The sequence below is a fragment of the Anolis sagrei genome, chromosome 1 (genome assembly GCF_037176765.1).
Source record: "Anolis sagrei isolate rAnoSag1 chromosome 1, rAnoSag1.mat, whole genome shotgun sequence".
Lineage (NCBI taxonomy): Eukaryota > Metazoa > Chordata > Lepidosauria > Squamata > Dactyloidae > Anolis > Anolis sagrei.
In genome coordinates, this window is record NC_090021.1 from 290,356,036 (window position 1) to 290,379,795 (window position 23,760).

General features: G+C 40.9%; 1 protein-coding gene across 1 annotated transcript in view; it reads left to right on the top strand.

The window, feature by feature from the left end:
* Positions 1-7,440: 7,440 nt before the first annotated feature.
* The window catches only part of PLCB2 (phospholipase C beta 2), a 69,604-nt gene continuing 53,284 nt past the window's right edge, over positions 7,441-23,760 (top strand). Inside the window, exons 1-2 of the mRNA XM_060760285.2 lie at positions 7,441-7,810; positions 13,048-13,125. Of these exons, the coding sequence (XP_060616268.2) occupies positions 7,727-7,810; positions 13,048-13,125 (162 nt within the window). The 5' untranslated portion in view covers positions 7,441-7,726. The remainder of the gene's footprint in view (positions 7,811-13,047; positions 13,126-23,760) is intronic.

Sequence of the window (23,760 nt, forward strand, 5' to 3'; positions counted from 1 at the left end):
TCGGCCATCAGAGTGGTGTCATCTGCATATCTGAGGTTGTTAATGTTTCTTCCAGCAATTTTCACCCCAGCTTTGCATTCATCCAGCCCCGCACATTGCATGATGTATTCTGCATACAAGTTGGGTGAGAATATGCAGCCTTGCCGTACGCCTTTCCCAATCTTGAACCAGTCTGTTGTTCCGTGGTCAGTTCTGACTGTTGCTACTTGGTCCTTGTACAGATTCCTCAGGAGAGAGACAAGGTGGCTTGGGATGCCCATCCCACTAAGAACTTGCCACAATTTATTATGATCCACACAGTCAAGGGCTTTAGAATAGTCAACTATTCACAGGCTACTATTGTTATATTCAGATTTCAGAGCAGGGTGTACATTTTCAAAGGTTGGCCACTAGATGGCAATATTTCACACAGTTATGAATTGCAAATCAGAATTGAGAAGGGTCTTTTCAGTTTGCATATTATCCAAGTATCATCAACTAGGTTTAAACAGAAAGAAAGAGATAATTTCAGTATAAGGGTAAAAAATTGCAAAGATATTTTGAGACCCCTTTGCGGTGATAAAGCAGAGTAAAAATATAATAATGCAGTAATAATAATAATAATAATAATTCTCTTCCAAATTACCTCCTCCTCATGGAGCTTGGATACAGATACTTTATATTTTGGTCACCCTCCTTTGAGCATGCTCCAGCTTTTCAGTATCCTTCTTGAATTGTGGTGCCCAGAACTCGACATAGTACTCCAGATGAGATCTGACCAATGCAGAATAGAGTGGGACTATTATATCATCATCATCATCATCATTTATATCACAATTTTTCTCTGTAAAAAGAGACTTAGAATTGCATTGACTTTTTTAGCTGCCACATCACACTGTTGACTCATGTTCAGCTTGAGGTCTACTAAGAGTCCTAGATCCCTTTCACTTATACTGTTCTCATGTAAAGAGAGGGGAATGGAGAGGAGGGGGCATTATAGCCATAATGTGAGAGTGCAAGGAGAAAAAGAGGTAGGCATGATGAGAAACAACGTGCAGAAAGGGAGATGTATTACGAGCTGATAGGAGGGGCAAGGCGGTCCAAAACACAGCCATAGAGTGCAACGAATAAGAGAAGGGGCATAGCAGAAGCATAAGAAGAGTCCAAGGGAGGAGGGAGAAAGGATATGGGGTAAAATGAGGCTGATGGGTTCACTGATGATTTAGAGAGGATTGTGGGATTTCCTGAGGCACAAAGTGAAGAAGATTTAAGTCAAGGAAATTATGATGCTCTCTGGGAGAAACCTGACTTGGAAAATGCAGGGCTTCAAGGTCAGTCGGAGGAGCCAGAAACTGCAACATTAGATAAGGAGTCAGATGAAGAGCTACGGAAGGCCCCCCAGGGAAAACACATGGAGCTATGGAGATTTTTTTTAAAAAAGTCTTGTTTACAGATTAGAGCAGAAAATAGGCAGTGCTAGTCAGAGCAATTACATGGGAAAGCTGAGGAGAAAATTCATGGGAAAAGAAATGACTTAATGAATGCCTATTAAGTATCAAGTTGTTTATGTAAGGGTTGGTTCAGGCAACATAGCATTTGAGTGAGAATCTAGGTCTGAGTTCTCTGGTTTTTGTTTCAATTCAAGCCTTGGTTTAGGATTCAAGCATTCTGGAAGTTTTCTGTGTTCTTATTTTTGTACTCATGCTCAAATTTTACTAAGTATACCTTTTGCTTGTGGGCTTCTGCTGTAATTGTGATTTTTTTTATATATATATTCCTGGATTGTTACCTTGGAATCTGCATGAGACATTCGGATTACTGTTTGGTTATCACCTATTGCTAACCCTTTTTTTGGATGATATATCCTCTTTCTTAATTCCTGATTTTTCATATATTTTACGCGTTTTTACAATAAACTGTTTGCTTATACTCTGGACTCTTGTGTGGTGCTGTGGTCATAGGTGTTTCCAGGCCTGGGGTGCAACGTTAGGAGGCAATGCTACAGCAGCAGACATCATGGAGGAGAAGAAATAGTGCATTTCTAAGCTCCAGTGCTCTCCTTCCTGAGGCAGTGTGATACCACCTTCAGCAAAGAAGAAGCCAAGAAAGTGGAGAGATAGACAGACACTTTTTAAAGTAGACACTTCATGAGGTTATTCAGGGGGTTTTTGTGTGTGTGTGTGTGAAATGGATTCAAACAATAATAAAAAGCAAAGCTTTTTTTCTTTGGTCTAACTTCTCATTTATTTGTTGTGGGATCATGGTGTGGGCATTTGATCTGTTGTCATATATGTTCTGCTAATTGATATGTGCATAAGACAGAAATACATCTCTGTAATGTAAACTTTATCAAGAAAATAAAACATTGACTACAACAAGTGGAAAGGATTTTTGCTGAGGACAAGACCAAGGATAGTGCTAACAAGGAAGCATTTCTGCTATATTGTGTTGGCACTTATTTTTATAGTGTTTTTTTTTCTTATGCCGAAGGATACCTTTACATTTTGAAAGCAATAGCTGTGTTAATCTCTCGCAGTTAAATACAACATGCTCTAACATCTATCTTTGTTGTTGCTGCTGCTTTGTGCCTTCAAATTGTTTCCCTGGCAACTCAACTATCAACCCTATCATGAGATTTTTTTCCCCTGCAAGATTTGTTCCTGATTTGATGAGGATGCCACTAAAATGATGTGTGCATGGCAAACTGGTATTATTATTGTTTCTATCTATTTATTAGCACTGCTCCTGGAATGTAAACACCCACTTTACATTGTTTCCCTCTTTTTGCTAATCCACACTTCATAAAGTAGGTAATTTGAGAGGTTGTAATGTCTCATAGGACTCACCTGCCATATAATGCAGTTTGAAACTGTATTGTAGGGTCAGTGTATACACTCATAACGCAATTCAATGCAGTCAAACTGTATGATACAGCAGTATAGATGGGCCATGGTTTATTCCCTTGGCAAAGCAGAGATTTGAACTTGGCCTCTCCGTTCTGTATCCAACAATTTAAACATTATTTATTTATTTATTTCCCAGATTTATACCCCGCACTTCTCACCCTGATGACTTACAGATTGGCCACTTCAGTGCCACATTGCAATATAAAATATATGAAACACAACACATTAAACAGCAACAAAATAAACATACAAATACATAAATGGCTAAAACCTGTTAAAACCATATAGCTAAAACCATGGTCATCCTTCATGTAAGACCCTTTTCCACTTACAATTCCTGGCATGAGTGAGTGACAGAGAGAGAGAGAGAGAGAGAGAGAGATGCTACTCCAGATGGAAAAGGAGGCCAGGTAGGGGAGCAATGAACTAAGTTTTGCCTTGTTGGCTTCTCTGACACATCCTATTTGCTACTGCATTTTGGTTTCCATAGAAAAGAAAGTTCGTACTTTGTCAACTGATAAAAAAAATCCAAGGCACTCAAAGCATTCCTACCAATAACACACTGATCATCCAAAATCAGCGTAAGATGCAACTGAACATTCATGGTGGAAATTATAGCAGAGAAATGGGGGGTGGGGTGAGGTTGTTAACCATTTTTGTGTATGTGTTAATAAAAAGTAATTCTTTCCAAATGGTCTGCCATGGGTTAACACAGAAAGGGGGTGACATCATGTGATAAGCCTGAATTGAAGATGCTATTCTCATGATGTAAGTGTGATTTACCTCCTTCACCATCCTCCTAAAACTGTGACTGGTTAAAAAACAATCTCCAGGTAGAGAGAGGATGGAAAAAGCGGCATTCAATGGACATATAAAGATTTTGTGAGGTTCTGCTAACCACAGCATGCATATGTTATAGTATCATTTTGTTTACGCAGTACTTTGCTCAAATATATTCAAACTGGTTCAAAATGTTAAAATTATTTTAATGTCAAAAGAAAAACCTCAAGCACTAATCAGTCTGACTGGCCTCTTGCCTGTGTTGCTTTTACTCTATTTGAAGGGAAGCACCATGGCAATAATGTCAAATGTCCCACGTGTCAAGAAAATAAAGTGGATGAACTGGGTTGTTGTAGGTTTTCCGGGCTATATGGCCATGTTCTAGAGGCATTTTCTCCTGACGTTTCACCTGCATCTATGGCAAGCATCCTCAGAGGTAGTGAGGATGCTTGCCATAGATGCAGGCGAAACGTCAGGAGAAAATGCCTCTAGAACATGGCCATATAACCCGGAAAACCTACAACAACCCAGTGATTCCGGCCATGAAAGCCTTCGACAATACAAAGTGGATGAAGTAGGTCAATTCCACACTAAATGCACCTTTTCCCTCTTGCTCTTTTGGAGCATCTGGTGTTATGTTTTTGCAAATCAGAGATTAGAGGTAAAATAATACCTGCTTTTCATAGAGAGGAACTATTACTAAACCCTGGTTTATGTCTATAGAAATATTTTGTATAGCAAATTTGATTTATTCAAAGAAGGCCAATATGTTATTACAAACTGCATGTGAGTTCAGTTCATTCCTCTTATACAAATCATAGAGTTGGAAGGTATCTCAAAGGTCATAAAGCAGAACCCTCTCCTAATGCAGGATATCCATTATTACAGAATCCCTGACAAATCGCAACCCAGCTTCTGCTAAGAGACGTCATCGAAAAGAAAAGATATAATACCACCACTATTCAGTCACTTAAGACCCTTTCCTTGTGACACTGAAAATTTGCCTCCGAGAAAAAGGTAAAGGTTTTCCCCTTACGTTAAGTCCAGTTGTGTCCAACTCTGGGGGTTGGTGCTCATCTCTATTTCTAAGCCGAAGAGCCGGCGTTGTCCGTAGACAATTCCAAGGTCATGTGGCTGGCGACTGCATGGAGTGCCTTTACCTTCCCACTGGAGTGGTACCTATAGATCTACTCACATTTGCATGTTTTCGGACTAATAGGTTGGCAGAAGCTGGGGCTAACAGCAGGACCTGAGAAAGGCTTGCCTTAGTCCACTTCTTTACCCAGGCATTTAATTTGCACATTAATTATGCAAATCTGGCCCTTTAATTCTTTCTTCTTCTTCTTAGAATCATGGAATCAGAGTTGGAAGAGATCATAAAGTCCATCTGGGCTAATCCTCTGATATGCAGGAACACATAATCAAAGCACTGCCAACAAACATCCATCCAACCTGTTTCAAAACCTCCAGAGAAGGAGACTCATCCCTGTTCCACCACCCTTTACTATGTTTTGAATTTAATATCATTTTTAACAATTGCAGCTGACTTGAGAGGGTCATCACATGGATCTCTTGCTCTACCAGACCATGCCACAATACTGTAGCTAAATACCAGATAAATAGATGTTTGTAGCACATACAGCCCTGTCACTTGATTAAAAGCATTTTTGTAATTGGGAAATGATGACCGTTCTAATTGGAGAGCATGTGCACTAGAAGATTCCAAAAGTAAATCAAATTTACTGCAGCTAAGAGAGAAAAACTTATAGCTTTGCTTTGGTAGAAACAGGAAAGGTCTTTGTATTTTGCTTGCAAGACCTTTTACCTAGCAGCACTGCGGGACAGGGAGAATGCTTGTGCAAGAAAGTTAAAGCTATTGATTTGTTCTATCAAAGAACTGAAGTATAGCTATTGGTAACATTATGTTTTTGGTTCAAGGCATTTTAAAGTTAAAGTTGTATGTAATAAGGAACACCCAATCCTAGCTTTTGGATAACCATTGGAGACAAATGGACATATATGGCTTAAGTAACAAATAAGAACATAGGCTCATATTAGAAGCTATATGCCTTCAAGTTAGCATATTTCATGCAAACAAACACAGACACTTCTGTATTTATTCTAAGTGTTTTTAAATTACTTTCTTCTTATGGTAATCTGAATGTCTGGACTGTATCACAGAGAAGATTACTCTGAATCATTGGAACGAGAAAATGGACTCAATGTGGGATTTAAAAAAATGCCTCACTTGGTGACAAATCCCAGTATTTAAGAGACAAAGGGACTGCACTTGGATAGAAACAAAGTGCTGCATTTGGGAAAATGCAATATTTTGGAGAAATATTTTGGGGTTAAACCGTTGAGCTGCTGAACTTGCGGATCAGAAGGTTGGCAGTTTGATGCCGCGGGATGGGGTGAGCGCCCGCTGTCAGCTCTCGCTCCTGCCAACCTAACACTTCAAAAACATGCAAATGTGAGTATTTTATTTATTTATTTATTTTGTACACTTTTACCCTGCCCTTCTCCCCCAAAGAGGGGACTCAGGGTGGCCTCATATAAGCACCGAACAATGCTATCATCATATAAATAATAAACAATTACATTAAAACATTAAAAAATACATTAATCATGCCAGTTAAAACCAAATCCAAGTCTGGGGATTAAATCAATGTCGCAGTATCCGATTCTTCTTTCCAGTTTGCCGCTATCCATTAATCAAACGCCTGGTCCCAAAGCCAAGTCTTCAATTTTCTCCTAAAGGACAGGAGGAAGGTGGCCAACCTGATGTCCCTGGGGAGAGAGTTCCACAGACGGGGAGCCACTGCCGAGAAGGCCCTGTCTCTCATCCCCGCAAGTAGTTCAGTAGGTACCACCTCAGCAAGAAGGTAAAACAGCTTCCCATGAAGTCATGCTGGCTATGTAACCAGGAGGTGTTTATAGCCAATGCAGGCTCCTTGGTTTGAAAATTGAGATTAGCACCACCCCCAGAGCCAGAGATGAGCACCACTTCCAGAGCTGGAGATGAAAAGGGAAGTTTTGCCTTTGTCTGTGAATTTGTGTTTTATTGTGTTTCAAAGGCATTGAACGTTTTCCTGTGTCTTTATATATGCTGGAATCTGCTCTGAGTCCCCTCAGGGAAATAGGGCGGAATACAAATTAAGTGTTGTTGTTAATAAATACCACTTTGAGAAAACATGTTTAGATTCCTTGGTACAATAAATAATATACGCATTTGTTCTTCAAACCAATAAAACAATCTCAGGCTCCTTCTACACTGCCATATAAAATCCAGATTGAACAAAATCCAGATTATCTGCTTTGATAATCTGGATTATATGGCAGTGTAGAAAGGACCTCAGACTGAAAGCCCCAACAGAGCCATGTTTAATTAAACAGTACATTCTGGCTCATGCAGGCCTTTCATTTCACTTACACACATGGATGATTTGGTTACTATTCCTATTGTCGTGTTATTTTAAATTATTTGAAAGTTTTCAACACTATATAGAGATATATATGTTTGTAATGATAGAGGCATTTTCCATTTGTAGACTCATTTTTCTTGGAAAGGTGCCTGTGCATCTGAGTGATGTGTAAATAATATTTTTACTTGAATTGTGAGACAGGAGGTGATACTGAAATGGCAACTTCTGAATTTTGTAATTCCTTTTTCCCTTTTGAAACACTTTATGAATCAGCTGGTTGGAGAAGCAGAAGCACATATGAGGAAGTTGATAACAGGAAGCCTTCAGTTGTGAGTTTCTGCAGTGTTCAGGAGCAGGCTATCACCCAGCTCTTTGTTTGCTCACCCTACAATCTCTCTGGATTGCACGGATAGATTTCACCCGTTTGTTTTGGAAAGCTGATCATTTGCCATGCAGATCAAGGGCCCTGCCTCCGTCTTTTGGAGCCATTCCAGCATTTTCCTTGCTCTATAAAGTGCCATTGGTCCTTGAAGTGGCAGAGAACAGTATGTAAGAGGAAGAGGAAGGTCACAAGGAGGCAGCCAATAACAAGAGAAGCCCCCTCCCCCAATTGAGGGGAAAGACTTGGACGCCAAAATGTCGGTGCTCTCACCTATCCTGACTCGCCCAGAGGTGAAGGAGTACATGACCAAGGGTGAACGCTTCATCAAGTGGGATGATGTGAGTATCTAATTTTTGTTTTGCCTTAGTGTCTGCTCTTGACTTAGAACAGTGTTTCTCAACCTTCCTAATGCCATGACCCCTTAATACAGTTACTCGTGTTGTGGGGACCCCCAACCATAACATCATTTTTGTTGCTACTTCATAAGTGTAATTTTGCTACTGTTATGAATTGTAATGTAAATATCTGATATGCAGGGTGTGTTTTCATTCCCTGGACCAAATTTGGCAAAAATACCCGAAACGCCCACATGTGAATACTGCTGGGGTTAGGGGGAAGGAGAATTGATTTTGTCATTTGGGAGTTGTAGTTGCTGGTATTTATAGTTCACCTACATTCAAAGAACATTCTGAACTCCACAAACAATGGAATTGAACCAGACTTGGCACACGGAACTCCCATGATGAACAGAAAATACTGGAAGGGTTTAGTGGGCATTGATCTTGAGTTTGGGAGTTGTAGTTCACGTACATCCAGAGAGCACTGTGGACTCAAACAATGATGGATCTAGACCAAACTTGGTATGGATACTCAATACACCCAGGTGTGAACACTAGTGAGTTTGGAGGAAATAGACCTTGACATTTGGGAGTTGTAGTTGCTACAGTCAAAGAGCATTCTGAACCCCACCAACAATAGAATTTGGCCAAACTTCCCACACAGAACCCCCATGACCCAACAGAAAATACTGTGTTTTCTGATGGTCTTTGTCAACCCCCAGGGATCCCAACCCCCAGTTGAGAAAGGCTGACTTAAAAGCAGTGGTAATAATCTGACTTGGGTTTTTTGGGGGACGGGGTCTTGCCATAGATGGCTCTGGATATCCCACTGAAATGTGTACATAAAAGGGGGGGGGGGGATATTTGTTTGAGGACAACATGTACATGCTTCTTTGTGGGACCCATGGTGGAAAGCCAAAGGTGGAGACTAGGAGAGAGGAAACGCTACTCACTGATTATATAGTTGTGATTACCAGAGGGAATAGCTATGTTAAGGCATTTCTGCTAAAACAGAAAAGCTTATGGCATTTAAAAAAAGGATATATTTATCCATCTGTTAGTTTTTAAGACACTGAAGAACTTTTCATGCAAAGTTTTTCCTTGTTCATGCAAGGTTGTTTTTTTGTGTGAATATAAATTGTTCTTATTCCTTGAAAGGCATCCCAAGTGCTTTCTTTTTTAGTAAAACATTAGCTTTGCCTTTCCATTCGGTATAGAGATTGAAAAAAATACAGAATAACAGTGGAAAAATGACCTATAAAAACTTTTCTCAAAGTTAGCCATAGTCATGATTCACTGTGTATGATGATGATGGTAATGATAGTATTTCTTACCTGCTTCTCCCAATGCATAAAGGTGGTAAATAACAGATCAAAATACAACAAAATATATACCACCAATTAAAATACATATTCAGCAAAAGGTGCAATGAAAAAGCAATGAAAACACCCAATTCATACTCATCTGGATAAGCCTGCTGGAAGTGATTGGTCTTTAGTGCTGTTTCAAACCCAGCTGTCAAGTTTCTTCCAGTGGTTCATTTTAAAGTGTGTGTGCAGCGGAAGGAAAAAGTCCTCTGGGTGAGCATTGCCAACCTAGTCTTGACTGTCTGGAGTAAATGGCTGATAAACATGGCCTACAGCTATTAGTTTGATGCTTCTATTTATTGGAAGTGTTTGCAATTAAGTATGTTCATCTCATGACACACACTTATAAATTCAGCTGAAGTGCATAAACCTTGTCGAAGGCTTTCACGGCTGGACTCACTGGGTGTTGTGTGGTTTCGTGGCTGCATGGCCATGTTCTAGCAGCATTTTCTCCTGACTTTTTGCCTGCATCTATAGCCTGCATCACTGAAGATTTTAATTGATGTTTTTAATTATTCATGTTTTAACTGTTTGGTCTTAATTGTAATTGTTTATCTGATACATGTATGTATGGCATCAAATTGCTGCCTGTTGCAGGACCTCTTTGAGTCCCCTCTAGGGGGAGAAAGGTGGGATACAAATATTGTAGATAATTTTAAAAATGCCAGTCACAGATCAGGCGAAGCATCAGGAGAAAATGCTGCTTGAACACAGCCATACTCGGGAGGGAGTTCCATAGCTGTAGGGCCACCACCAAGAAGGCCCTGTCCCTAGTCCCCACCAGCTGCACCTGTGAGGCCGGTGGGGCTGAGAGCAGGACCTCCCTGGAAGATCTTAATCTACAAACTGGTTCATAGAGGGAGATATGTTCGGACAGGCAAGTTGGACCGGAGCCGTTTAAGGATTTATAGGCTAAGGCCAGCGCTTTGAATCGTGCTCGGTAGCTATTAGACAGCCAGTGGAGTTACCGCAACAGAGGGGTTGTATGCTCCTGTGCGACACCTCAGTTAATATCATGGCTGCAGCATGTTGGACTATTTGAAGCTTCTGAATAGTCTTCGAAGGCAACCCCAGATACAGCACATTGCAATAGTCTAAATGGGATGTAACAAGAATGTGAACTACCATGGCCAAGTCAGACTTCCCAAGGTATGGGTGTAGTTGGCACACAAGTCTTAGTTGTGCGAATGCCCCCCTGGTCACCGACGACACCTGGGGTTCAAGGTTCAGCGATGTGGTGGTCCAGACAGTGCTATTGCTATGTTGGGAATTGATTAACTGACTGAACCTACAATGGCTTCTCTATGTGCTGGAGAGAAGTGATCAGTGGGGTGTCACAGGGTTCTTTCCTGGGCCTAGTGCTATTCAACATCTTTATTAAAGTTGTGGACAATGAAATAGAAGGTATACTTATCAAATTAGCAGGTGACACCAAATTGAGAGGTATAGCTAATACCCCAGAGGACAATATCAAAATCCAAATTGACATTGTAAGTGCGGTTTGACAGTGGAATATGCCGCTTGGAGTGTGGTGGAATATCTGTCCCTGGAGGATTTTAAACAGAAATTGGATGGCCATCTGTCTGGAATGCTTTGATTATGGCAGCATGTAATTTGACTGGATGTCCCTTGTGCTTGTTAAGATTCTATAATCTTTGCCTTTCAGGTCTAGGCTAGTGTATTATATGGCTACATTGGGCTATACATGCTTTAAAACAAGCCACACTTTAGAACAGCGTTTCTCAACCTTCCTAATACCGTGACCCCTTAATACAGATCCTCATGTTGTAGTGACCCCCAACCATAAAATTATTTTTGTTGCTACTTCATAACTGTAATTTTGCTACTGTTATGAATCGTAATGTAACTGTCGGATATGCAGGATGTTTTTTCCTTCACTGGAGCACATTTGGCACAAATACCCAATACACCCAGATTTGAGTACTGGTGGGGTTGAGGGGGGATTGATTTTGTCATTTGAGAGTTGTAGTTGCTGGGATTTATAGTTCAATCAAAGAGCATTCTGAACTCCACCAATGATGGAACTGAACCAATCTTGACACACAGAACTCCCATGACCAACAGAAAATACTGGAAGGGTTTGGTGGGCATTGACCTTGAGTTACCTACATCCAGAGAACACTGTGGACTCCAACAATGGGATCTGGACCAAATTGGATCTGGACCAAACTTGGAACGAATACTCAATATGCCCAAATGTGAACACTGGCAGAGTTTGGGGAAAATAGACCTTGACATTTGGGAGCTGTATTTGCTGGGATTTATAATTCACTTACAATCAAAGAGCATTCTGAACCCCACCAACAATAGAATTGGACCTAACTTTCCACACAGAACCCAGATGACCAACAGAAAATACTGTGTTTTCTGATGGTCTTTGGTGACCCCTCTGACACCCTCTCGTGACCCCCTCTCCAGGGGTCCTGACCCCCAGGTTGAGAAACACTGCTTTAGAACATAATCCTGAATGGTGCTGGGCAGGTCAGTATTTCTGAATATCTATATTATAAAGTATCTGTTTGCCTATCTGCTGTAGCTAGTGGTAACATGACAAGCTTATCTTTACATCGCTACATTAGAGTTCTGATAACAAAGTTATTTTTCCTTTTACTGTAAATATTATTGGTTGCTTTAAGACTTCATGCAACATCCTTTTGTGCATAACTTCAACCCTTCAACTCTCGGTTGTTGGGCTCTTTTACAAAAGTCTTGAGGCCAAGTGTAGGTGGAGGGAAATACTTATTTGGAACTGAGGCACAGGGTGATTTCCATAACCTCTAACATTTTATCAATGAAAACCTGGATATACCTGTCCAAGCAACAGCAGAATATGAGCAAGATAGCAAAATGGGTGAGGGAAAATATATAAGGTAGGAAAAGATACAGCAGTTCACTTTGTTTATTCACTTAGGCAGTTTTACCAGAGAATTGGCTCAACCCTATCAAAATTCTTGCACTTTAGTTTGGTCTTTCCCCCACTAATCTCAACACCTTATAGCCATAGGTCCTCCTGCTAGACTGGCACACTTGAATTTTGCACTCTCCACGGCTCTATTTAGGAATTTCACTGCACTTACTTGAGCAGTGAATTAGGGCTGGACCCAGCCCTAATTCTGCTTTTCAGCCATGATATTGCTTTTATGTTGTCGTTGTTGTATTGTGTTATGCTTTTGACTAATTTTAATTGCTGTTGCTTTATTTGTGATTTGTTCTTGTCCCCATGTAAGCCGCCTGAGTCCCCTTGGGGAGATGGTGGCGGGGTATAAAAATAAAATAATTATTATATTATTCACTGGAAAGATACTGCCCTTCCAGTTCTCTTTGCCCTGATGTGGCTCAAGAGCAGTGGAAACTCCTTTTGCACTTTGAACTCCCTTTGTATTAGCTGAGGAAAAATGAGGACAAAGGAGAAAGTGGGCAGAAGAGAAAGTACACAGCTGAAGAAGTGGGACAACAAGAGGATGACTGTCTGGATAATTCGGGGATATAGTGATATTGGGATATTTGGGATAAAAAGTTTGTCACCCCAGTATATAAAAAAAGAAAGGACCTTCTGGTGATAACTGAATTAAGGCAGGATAAAGGTGAGAATAGGAATGGTATAAGATTCCCTTCACAAAACTATTACAGGAACGGTTGTATCTGTTTCACTGGAGGGGAAAAGCCTTCTTCCTGGTCTAAAAGTCAATGGACCTTAAAAATAAGATTTTATTGGTTCATAGACTAATACTTTGGAGCAAATGGATTGATGTAGCTCTCACCCACTCCATATCATGGACAGATTTTTTTTTCTTAATAAGAATCACATCAATTAACATTTCTGATCTAGTTACCTTTTCTTGTTCTTAGGATTCTACAAATGCCTCTCCTGTCATTCTCCGTGTAGATCCAAAAGGATTTTATCTTTATTGGACCTTTCAAAGTAAGGTAAGTCCTTTCCCTTGCTGTATTACTGATGACATTGACAACAATGATGCCTGAATTTGAGATGGCTGAACATACCTGTGAAGCTGCCTTATCCCAGATGAGGTTGTGGCTCTGTCCAATCTGGTGCCACTTGCTCTAGCCAGCAATGAGTGTGCAAGATCTTAGGGGAAACTTAACTATTTTACACCAATAAAAAGAAGGGCAAGCAGGAGCCTTTCAGGGGCTTACAAAGAGTTAGACTTTAGCCCCTAAACAGCACACTAAGCTGGCGCACAAGTCACTTTGATCCACTTATTGGTTGAAATTCTGTTGGTGACATTTATTTGTGTAATCTCTTGCAATGTGCTTTTTATTTCTGCGAAAGGAGGTATTTAATGCATCTTTGTGCAATGGCATCCCTGTCAGCACATGCAATCTCAGCTTGAGTTTCTGAGACATATTCTCATGGTCCTATGCACCATTTAGCTTCACTTTTATGACCTTTTCACACAGGCTGCCAGAATTGGCATGCATCATGATGAATCAGGTGACCATTGTCAGGGAACGTGTGGAACCCATCGCCCCACGTCCCGCATTGCCCAGCTTGCCAGAAAGCTGATCCCACAGGGGAAGCATCAACCATGTAGCTTCCCCCACTGCTTTCTGTGCAAAACGAGAAACCTCCAATGTTGCTGCAGTGGCAGCATACGTCAGTTCAGCCCTAGTTGACCCATGTAGCCCTGCCAGAAGTTCATCTGCATTGTGAGATGGGAACTGGTGGGCTCCATGTATCAACTAAAGCTGATGCCATCAAAGTAAGTCCCATCTGATGAGATTGTTAGAGATGGGGGAAAAGGAAAAGCTACCACTCTATTCTCCAGGACCGCCAGCTTCAAAACTGCAGTCAGATGTGCCCAAGATTTTTCTGTCTTTCCTAGCTAGTGTTTGTGCCACACTGAATGAAGATGAAGTTGCATGCAAGTGTGGAAGGGGAAGCCTATCCCAAATATATTCGAGTGGTACTTTATGCTCCACTAGCTCCAAACAGTATCTTGTCCAGAGCAAAATATACTGTATTTTATTTGAATTATAGAAAAGACATTCTATGTAAATAAGTATCTATCCATATAAACTAGCACATGCAAATTTTGTACAGATCCATGACTCTTTTTCTTTTCTGGTGTATATGTATGTGGGTGTGTGATGGAAGCCACTTCTGCAGTGGGACCACATGTTTTTCCAATATGAAATGCGAGCTTCAGACACAGATTATTTTCCTATCCCTGCTACCTGAGATCCTTGGAGTTGGAGGTATCCGTCAGGATTGGAATTTTAATAAAAATAGCATGTAAAATGTTGTCCCTAGCTGACTCCTGCAATCTACAATAACATCATTCACCTTTTGTGAATGAATGATATCTACATCTGAGGGTTTCAGGAGGAAACTAGTGAATCACATAGGAATGGAATTTCCCCTACAGTCTAGAGGTGATCAGCTTTCCAAAAGAGGGAGAGAGAGAGATTTGTTTCATACAGTTAAAATGGACATTCATTTTGTCTGGTGGTGCTGTAGGTTCAGTTGTACATTTTCTGATTGCAAAGTGTTTTGATGAGAGAAGAACTCCAGGAAGGCTGCAGTGCAAAGTTTGGAAGGTCATTAGCAGACCATGGAGTTAAAAATCAGCAGCCATTAAAGCAGAACATCTCCAGGATCAAACAAGTCCAGGGTCAAGCAAAGTCCTAGACTTCAGATCTGCAGAATCCTGAAGCAGTCCAGGGGTGCATCTACACTGTAGAATGAATGCAGTTTAACACCAATTGAACTGCCATGGGTTAGCAATATGGAATCATGGCAGTTTTAGCTTTACAGAGCCTTTAGCCTTCTCAGCCAATGAGTGCTGGTGCCTTACCAAGTTACAAATTCCAGGATTTCATAGCATTAAGCCACAGTAGTTAAAGTGGTCTGAAATTGCATTCATTCTACAGTGTAGGTGCACCCAGGAGTCAAGGAATCCAGTACTTATGTGAGTCAGTGTGTGTGTATGTACTTCAGGTTTCCTATTAATCTATGGTGATTCCATGAATTTCACAGAGTTTGGGGTGAACTGAAGTTTAATTCCACAACTTGGCTGGAGGAAGCTTTCTACTTATAAAGTGTCACTCGGACTTGTGTAACAAGTAACAGTATCTTTACTTCAGTTTAGAAGTCAAACAGGGCAACAATATATACAGCAGTCTCTCTGAGTTCACACAAAGAACAGAGGGAATTAACAGTCCTTTTAAACAGTCTTTAAACTACACTTTATGCCTTAAAAATGATTAGACTTTAGAGAGTTGGCAGCCATTTCCTTCTTGGCTGTTTCCAGTCAGTGCTCTCTTCACTCTCCAAAGTGAAAGTGACAGTTAAAACCGTTTGTCTCAGTAGCAAGCCAGAGACAGCAACCAATCAGAACTCTGGCCCCTGGCATGCTCAGCCAATCAGCTGCCGACACATGTATTTCCAGTTAACCCACCATATCATGACCTCTCTTTTCAAATCCTCACAATAAAGAATGACCTGAAGATTTGGGACACGGAGGCCATGAATGTTATGGGGATGCGGCAAAACAGGAAAAATGTGTTTTGGTGCTGTATTGCCAAAGGCTTTCATGGTCAGAATCACTGGTGTGTCATCATGCCTGGGGCCTATAACTCTTAGTGAAAGAGGCATGGACGTGACATCTTTCCCCAGGGGCTTGCTTCTTGCCCTCCTTTAGGAAAACCGGAGCTCCCAAGGACCCAAACACTGTTGATAACTCAAAATAGGTTTACTTGTTCACAAAGAGTTATCTCTTTAAGGCAATAAGCGGGAAGTTTCAAAGTGGTAAAGGAAAAAAATACATTACAGTCTCTGGTTGTCTTGGATCCAAGGAGTTTTGCAGCTGAGAAGCTTTTCCAGGTGCCTCTTTCTCAATGGCTGTGAATATCGGAATAATCACAACCCCAATTCCAATGGCCTATATTTTGAAGGCACAAAGCCTTCCTCTGGTGCCAAAGAACTGGTTTGAAGGTGTTCTGGCAGGATTTTCCCCCAACGTTTCACCTGCATCTGTGACTGGCATCCTTCAGAGGATCCGGTGAGGTATGCAGAGGTTTCAGCACTGGACAATCAATAATATACAGGAAAAAGAAAGAAAAAAGAATGCATTTTACCCCTTGGTGCCAAGAAAAGAAAAGGAGCCATTGGCATGTTTAGTTCTGCTTTCCAGTTAAGTCAGATTTTGTGGTTCATGGTTGCTTCCTCCTTAGTCTAAATAGTAACAGAAACTTGAGAGTAAGACTACATGGAAGACTACAGCAGTAGCTACAGCTTGTTAATTTTTAAAACTATAACCCTCAGTTTTCCCCACTTCCAAAATAAAATTGGGCCATGTTGTCTTGAGGATTCTGAGAGCTGTAATCCAAAAACTAATGCTTCCAGATGATGGGGAAACCATACATGTTTTAAAAGTGCACTAGCAGGATGTGAGGCAATGGATGCTATTTTTTTTCAACATGCTAGTTACATCAAGAGCTCTATCTACTCCTCAACATGAAATTTCCATCGAGCTGCCATGGTATCTACTTCTTTTTTCTTTTTCTTTTTTGTCGTGTCAGGAGCAACCTGAGAAACTGCAAGCGATGGTATCTACTGACAAATAATCTCAACCAAGATTGTGGGCCCTCTTATGATCCCCTCTTAAGATTCCAACCTTTGAATAAAGATTGAGAAATCTGTCTGTTTCTCCCACACTTGTGTTTTTTAATTCTCAAAAACTTCCAAATGCTGAATATAAAGAAATTTGCAGATTTCTGAAAAATAATAATAATACTAATAATCTTTATTTATACTCCGCCACCATCTTTCCAAAAGGTACTGAGGGTGGCTAACAAGAGGCCAAGCTCAAGAATTACAATCAAGCAAAATAAAATACAAACAAGCAAATAATAAAATCAATGCAAAACAATAACAAAATATACAATAAAACAATGCAAAATAAAATGGTAGAGAAATTAGAGCACGGTTGGCATGCAAATTTATAAAACCCTGGGTGAGATGACTAAACGGAGTAATGTGTCTGAGGGGAAACTCAGAAGGGGCGAACAATGGGGTTGACCCTCACTAAAACAAACAAACACACAAACAAAAAGAATGACATTTGAATACATTTTAATCTTGGAACCATGCTTTCAAATTATGATTGAAAAGACTAACACAGAAAACAGCTTTACAGCAAGTCCATGTTAGGTCTCCTGAGGACACTAAACGTTCATTTTAAGGAATGCCAGAATTTCAAAAGTACAGCACATCATCACACTAGAGAAAGTGTTGCAAACAGAAAATCCCAGTTTGCTAGTATCTCCAGATAATGCTTGGAAACCTCATTTTTTATAAAAACAAACTCAGAGGGGGTTTTTTTAAAGCAAGAGTACTACTTTCAGTTAGTCTAGACTATTCCAATGCTAATACAAATTGGTGTGGATTGTATTTCTATTTGTTTATTTATATTCAAATTAAGACTCTTAAAATCATACAATTTTTCACCACTCTTCCATATTTTTATCAATCACTAAAGTGGTGGATTGGAGAGAATCGTTATCAATTTTTTTGGATGCTACAAAATTGGATGGGGGGACAGATTTTATTTATTTATTTATTTGTCGTGTCAGAGCAACCAGTCCATTATATTACATTTCTAACAGAACAGAGCAAACAAATTGAAAAATACAAAACTTGTGAGTTTGGTAGTTGGTTAAATGTCCTTTGACCAGTATCTGGCCACTTGGAGTGCTTCTGGTGTTGCCGCAAGAAGGTCCTCCATTGTGCATGTAGCAGGGCTCAGGTTGCATTGCAGCAGGTGGTCAGTGGTTTGTTCTTCTCCACACTCGCATGTCGAGGATTCCACTTTGTAGCCCCATTTCTGGAGGTTGGCTCTGCATCTCGTGGTGCCAGAGCGCAGTCTGTTCAGTGCCTTCCAAGTCGCCCAGTCTTCTGTGTGCCCAGGAGGGAGTCTCTCATTTGGTATCAGCCATTGGTTGAGGTGCTGGGTTTGAGTCAGCCATTGGTTGAGGTGCTGGGTTTGAGGGGGGGGGGCAGATTGGAAGACAGATTGGGGACAGATTGGAAGATATGAAAAGACTGCAAAAGAAACTTGATAAACTAGAAAAATCAGCTGAAACTAGTAGAATGAAATTCAGCAAAGACAAATGTAAAATTCTACGTTTAGCCATTAATGTAGCCATTTATTTAGCCATTAATATTTAGAGGTATAGGAAGAAGAATATTTGGCTTGACAGTAACATATGTGAAAAGGACCTTGGGGTGATTGTTAATTATGTTGAATACGAGCCAACAATGTGACACTGCAGCCAAAAAGGTTAATAACTGGGGTGGCATACAGGGAGCACACAACTCCCATGTTGTGTCAGCTCCACTGGTTGCCAGTTTGCTACTGAGCACAATTCAAAGTGCTGGTTTTGGCCTATAAAGCCCTAAACGGCTCCAGCCCAATCTATCTGTCCAAACTCATCTCCCTCTACGAACCACCGTGGAGATTAAGATCTTTCGGGGAGGCCCTGCTCTCTGTCCCGCTATTGTCACAGGCACGATTGGTGGGAAAGAGAAAGGGGGCCTTCTCAGTGATTGCCCCCAGCTATGGAACTCCCTTCCTGGCGAGATCAGCTCCCTCCCTCCTGTCCTTCAGAAAGATTTTGAAAAACTTGTTGTCTCACCCCCATTCTTAACTATGAGTCATTTGTAACTCAGATGTTTGTAAGTCAAGGACTGTATCCCAAGAATGTTTCAGATGTGTTTTTATTAGGACTTACCTAGATTCACAGAACTTGAGATATTTATTAAAAGTTAATATGAAAGAAAGGGAAGCAAGTAGGTTTCATCTAATTTTAGGGACCACATACGACCAAAAAAAAAAAAAAGATAAATTGTGTTAGCACTTTCCTCACATTTACATTTGTTGGGGATGTGAGAGAGGCTCTTCTTGGTGATGGATTGCAAACTTTGGGACTTCCTTCTTGTAGAGGCTAATCTGACTTCTCCAACCACTTTATTCCAACAGACTTTTGGGAACTAATTATCTTACAAGAAGGGAGTGTGGGGGTATGTATGGGTGTTATACAGTGCTATTTTTAACCTTTGCTTATTAATGCATATGTTCTAAATGAGTTTTTATTCCAAAGCCAGTTTGCATATTAAGATAGCATAAATTTCAGTGTGTTTTAATCTCTGTGGGTTTATGCTTGTATTGTATTTTTTTTATCTTATAATCCACCTAAAATCCCAGCTGCAAGGAAACAAAGTGGTGTAAATAAACCAATACAATATAATAGAACAAAAGAGAACCAAAGAAAGGATTTTGCATAAGATTTGTAGATTTTAATGAAATATTTAAGGATACAAATGTGGGTGTCTAAGTACAAATCAAATTGATGACCTCAAGTTAGTGAGTTACAGTGGTGTACAGTGGACATTTACCATTGCAGTGTATCCAGCTATAGGAGAATAGCCTGGATACATCCCTGCTGCTTCAAAGGTGTTTTGGAGGAGTTAACCTCAAGAGATGTAGTTGCAGAGGCATAACTCTGGAAACACATCCTATCCAGGATCTTAGACAATATTGATTTTCTTCACAGTGGAGAAGACTATGCCCTGTATTAGAAATGACCTATGTACTTGCTTAGTCTTTTCTTCATATGCTGTGTGTTGGTGGGCAACTTCAAAGCTCCCTCTTGTCTAGAGCTTTAGTTATTCTTTTTCCATTGGACTTGGGCTGGAAAGCACAGGGAAGCACTATCACCACCATGGTGTTTGTTTTGCTCTCTGTGCCCCTGTTCAGAAGATTTCTCCTCACTTTCTGTCCCTGTGAGAATTGGATTTTGAAAAATTTGGCTTGTGGTGGAAACAAGGATTGGTGATAAAACTTCAGTGGAGACACGTTTTCCCCATTACAACTGTTTTAGATGTTATCATGAGGAAAGGGCAGATTTCTCTCACTTCCTCTCGTTTCATCCCCGTTCTTAACTGAGTCATTTGTAAGATGGATGTTTGTTACTCAGGGACTGCCTGAAAACAATCTGAGAGTAGGATGGTTGTTTTCCTAATTCTACTCTGGGAGATGCACAGGCTCTCATTCACAATAAGACTGTTTGACTTGGGAGGGATATAAACACTTTTGGGAACATTGTGGGAAATTCAGTTGTAAGATCTGTTTCCCATTAATGGCATAGCTTTTTGAAGTGCATTTACAGTTGTGTGCAAATATTTTGTTAGGATTGTTTGCTATGTGGCTCTTCTAGGGAGAACCATCAGAGAAGGATGTTTTTTCAGTCTGTATTATTGTTGGAACTGAATCTGGATTATGGCTGGAATCTTGTGGGTATTGGGACATTGGAAATGTGGGTATTGGGTCATTGTAGAAGTAGTTATTCAGTATGTCCTTATGTAATATTCCATCCCCTCACCCAAAGCAACTTTTCGGTGCTTATGTGCACCCCATGACTAGCTGCAGTTCTAGCTGCAGTCTCTCTGCTCTCCTCTCCCACTGACATCTCTGTCATGTGGTGCCCTGATGTCCTCCCTCCCCAGTCCTGCAAGGAATGTGCTGGCACTGAGAAGCTGCCTTGCGTCACAAGCAAAAGAGCATAATCTGTGAGTGTTATTTATGATTGTGGCCAATTTTTTCCTGGCTGTACCATATCTGTGTCAGAATCAGACACCGGAGTCATTGCTGTGAAACACTTTTGGGAGGGAGCTATTTTGAGTAGAGAAGTGATGGGGAGAGGTGATAATTAATCTATTCTTGTCCCCAGCCATTTCCTTAAATTAAAAATACAGTCATAGGATCATAGAATCATAGAGCTGTAAGAGACCAAATGAGCCATTCAGTCCAACCCCCTGCCATGCAGGAAGAGTACAATCAAAGCACCAGTCAGCCCTCTACATTTGTGGGTTTGACTCTACTGTGATTCTGTGGTCCCTTTCTCCAGAAGGTCACCCTACAGTCATGTGGGAAGACCTAAAGAAAACACCTCCATGTCATCAGTGGTGTGGGGAATCCGGCGCCCCACACTCTGCATCGCCCAGCTCCAGTAAAGGGTGATCCCATGGGGGAAACATTAACCATGTTGCTCCTATGCATCCCATGTTGCTGCAGGAGCAGCATGACCCGGCTCCACCCTACTTCACCCATGGAGTTCCGCCAGAGTCATTTGATGGGGGCCAGCGGGCTCCGTGGGTTACCTGGGCTGAACCAGCATATGCCACTGATTTTAGCTCTTTGTGATGAGGTCATAAGTCCTCCAGTGCAATTCTACAGCCAGTTCCTGTCAGAAATATTAAAAATTAGGTATTTTTAATTACAAAAATGTCAGTCAAGCACTGAAAGGGTTAAATGGATGCAATGACTCAGCAAAAGCTGCAGTTCAATATAAGCAGGTATGCATGTAGCTTAGTAGGCTTCAGTGTTAGTTCCCATTTATGTAAAAGAGGCATCAGTCTGAGGTAGCCCTCTGTGTGAGAGAGACCTTGGTGGAAGAAAGGCCACAGTATCAGAAGGCTTCATGTGTGAAGCTCCAGTGTGAAGGTTAAACCTTATTTGTGTTATGGAAACCTTGTTTTTGTAAATAGGGCAACCATATTATTTTGCTATATAGAAAGGTCTCCTATGGAAGAAATAAGATTGGTCTATGTGTTTTTCTTCTTTTTATCATTTCTGGCTACTGGTGCTGGGTTACGCTGCTACTAATAAGTTACTCTACTAATAAGTTACATTTATGAGGAGGGTTTTTTGTTAATAAGCCCACTCACCCAACAGTTCCCATGGAAGTTTGAGCATGTTGGGGGACCTAGAAATTCCCAGAGACATTTTTTTCTATTTGCATCTATTTAATTTATGGAGACACTATGCTTCTAACCGCAGCAAATGTATACACCCCTTGCTGTTTTGCTGCCCCCTCATAAAGTTTAAAGCACATGTGTGAAATAGAAAGTCATGAATTGAACAGTATTTTGGAGTGGAAAACTAACCAGCTGGGAATAGGTTAGGGATACACCCACAGTTCCTCTCCAGTTGAAGTGGTCAATATCCTACATTAGTTTATGTCCCAATGCCCTCCCCCAAAATGATTGAAACATAATTAATTCAAGCTCCAATTATTGGCAGAATGGACCTCTTTATATACATTTTCATGTCAATGATTGTTTTTTCTCTGAAATAGCTAAAGTCAGCAAGTTGTAGAATTGTGGTATTTTCACAAATATTCTCGTCAGCATTTCACATGGTTTAGGCTTCCCTCTCTTGACGCCCTTACTGTTACCATGGGTCAGAAAAGTGAAACCAAGAAAACAAGTTCATGCTGTTAATGCTGTTTAGGTCCTTGTCCCATGGGGCTAAAATCTATGGCATGTACCAATTTAGTCCCGGTCACACATGGAGCCAGTTGGCTCCCATCAGACAATGACATGCCGGCTCTGTGAGGAAGGAGGATGCTACCACCTGGGCAACACAGGAAGCTTCCCACATTGCTATTGACTTTAATGAGGGCAAGGCCACGCGCTTCACACTCACAGCACACTTCCCCTCATGGGATCAGCTGCCAAAGGAGCCTGGCTATGCAGGGAATGGGGCAACAGTTTCCCCTCATACTCCCAGTGAAGCAGAGTGACATGGGACATTTTCTGCAGCCGTGTAACTAATAATAATAATAATAATAATAATAATAATAATAATAATCTTTATTTATACTCCACGACCATCTCCTCAAGGGGACTCGGGGTGGCTAACATGAGGCCAAGCCCAATGATTACAACAAAACAAAAAGAATACAATATACAATAATACATCAAATAACATATCATAAAATATAACCAAGAAAAATACAAGATAAACACAGGATATGACATAAAATAACAAAAAAATTGAACAGAGTGGCCAGTTGCAAAGGATACAATTTTAAAAACCCTGAATGAGATAAATAGGGATGTTGAGATGGAACAAACAATGGGGTTTAATTTCACTGAGGGTGAGATAAAGTGCATCGAAGGGCATTTTGTGCAGAATTCATCAAGGAATGGGGATTTATTGTTCATTCCTCAAAAGCACACTGGAACAGCCAGGTTTTTAGGATCTTCCTGAAGGCTGCCAAGGTGAGCGCTTGCCTAATCTCTCCTGGAAGTGAGTTCCAGAGTTGAGGAGCCACCATAGAGAAGGCCCTCTCTCTTGTCCCCACAAGTCGTGCTTGCGACGAAGGTGGGAGCGAGAGGAGGGCCTCCTCGGAAGATCAAAGGGATTTGTAGGTTCTTGGAAGGAAATGCGGTCATGAAGGTAGGCGGGTCCCAAACCATTCAGGGCTTTGTAGGTGATAACCTGCACCTTGAATTGGGACTGGAAAATAAACGGCAGCCAGTGGAACTTCTTAAACAGGGGAGTAGACCACTCCTTGTAATTTGCTCCAGTTAGCAGTCTGGCTGCCGATCGTTGGACCAATGGACGTTTCCGGGCCTTCTTCAAGGGCAGCCCCACATAGTGTGCATTGCAATAGTCCACTCTAGAGGTAACTAAGGTGTGGACCAGTGTGGCAAAGCCAAACTTCACAAGGTACAGTCGCAGCTGGCACATTGGC